General features: G+C 36.1%; 1 protein-coding gene across 1 annotated transcript in view; it reads left to right on the top strand.

Annotated features, from left to right (window-relative positions):
- KCTD3 (potassium channel tetramerization domain containing 3) overlaps positions 1 to 1315 on the top strand; it is a 76425-nt gene that overhangs the window by 15308 nt on the left and 59802 nt on the right. Inside the window, exon 4 of the mRNA XM_011987402.1 lies at positions 589 to 662. Within this exon, the coding sequence (XP_011842792.1) occupies positions 589 to 662 (74 nt within the window). The remainder of the gene's footprint in view (positions 1 to 588; positions 663 to 1315) is intronic.

Genomic DNA, 1315 nt, shown 5'->3' with positions numbered 1-1315 from the left:
CAATTTGTTTTCCTCTTATGTATTTTGTGGTGCTTTATTTAAAAAAAAAATTTCATTACCTCTCCCTAGCTCTGAAGGAAATTGAGATTAGCAAAAGTGTTATGAGAATAGTATTCTTTTCCACTTTCGACAGCAGTGTGCAGTACTTTTCTCAGTTACCCCTGTGTGCATTATTGAAGTACACTGTAGTTTTAACGATTGAACAATATGAGAAAGTATTATGTATTCGTATTTTCAAAGTATTAATTGAATTCTAGACTGTTTCAGATAAAAATGTTTCCTCAGGTGTCACTTTTACCAAAGGTGTCAATACAAGTGATTTTTAAGTAAGATTTTTTCTACGTATTAAAATATCAGTTTAATGGTAACTATTCAGGGGAAGAAAAATACACCATCTCAAGAAAAAGACACCATCTCATGAAATGGCACACAGAACTACATTCCAATTTTAGAAACATTAAAATTTAAGAGTGGAAACAAGGAAATGTAGTATTTAAATAATTCAGACTTTGTTACCTATTAGTGCTACAGATATTAAAGTTAAAAGATTAATTTGCAATTTGAAAATAAAAGTTCTCTTTTTTACAGATATTTATTGATAGAGATCCAGCAGCATTTGCACCCATTTTAAATTTTCTTCGAACAAAAGAACTAGACTTAAGGTAAGAAATGCACTCTTTTTAAAGTAAATTCTTACAGAGAAATATGTCTTTTTAGTATATTTTATGAACGAAAAGGTTTTTTTGGTTTGTTTTGTTTTTTGTTTTTTTTTTCCCTTGAGTTAGGGTCTTGCTGTGTCGCCCAGGCTGGAGTGCAGTGGCATGATCTCTGCTCACTGCAACCTCTGCCTCTCAGGTTCAAACAATTCTCCTGTCTCAGCCTCCCGAGTACCTGGGACTATAGACACATGCCGCCATGCCCGGCTAATTTTTTCTATTTTAGTAGAGAAGGGGTTTCACTGTGTTGCCCAGGCTGGCCGTGAACTCCTGAGCTCAGGCAGTCTGCCCGCCTTAGCCTCCCAAAGTGCAGGGATTACGGGAATGAGCCACTACGCCCAGCCAGAAAAGGTTTTATTTATTTATTTTTTTACTAAGACTTTGATTAAAAGTTACCTCACACTGAAACTGGATGTGGTGGTACGTGCCTATAATCCCAGCTACTCTGGAGAAGAGACTAAGGCAGGAGGATCCCTTGAGGCCAGGAGTTTGAGGCTGCAGTGAGTTTTGATCATGCCTCTGGCCAGTACTGCTGTACTGTTAGCACAAATAGTTTTGAAATAGAATAAGAAAGTTTCAAGCATTTTTTTTTTTTTTTT

The sequence above is a fragment of the Mandrillus leucophaeus genome, unplaced genomic scaffold, assembly GCF_000951045.1.
Source record: "Mandrillus leucophaeus isolate KB7577 unplaced genomic scaffold, Mleu.le_1.0 Scaffold309, whole genome shotgun sequence".
Taxonomy (NCBI): Eukaryota; Metazoa; Chordata; class Mammalia; order Primates; family Cercopithecidae; genus Mandrillus; species Mandrillus leucophaeus.
Note: the sequence above shows the minus strand (reverse complement) of the source record. Positions and strands in the feature narration are given on the sequence as shown.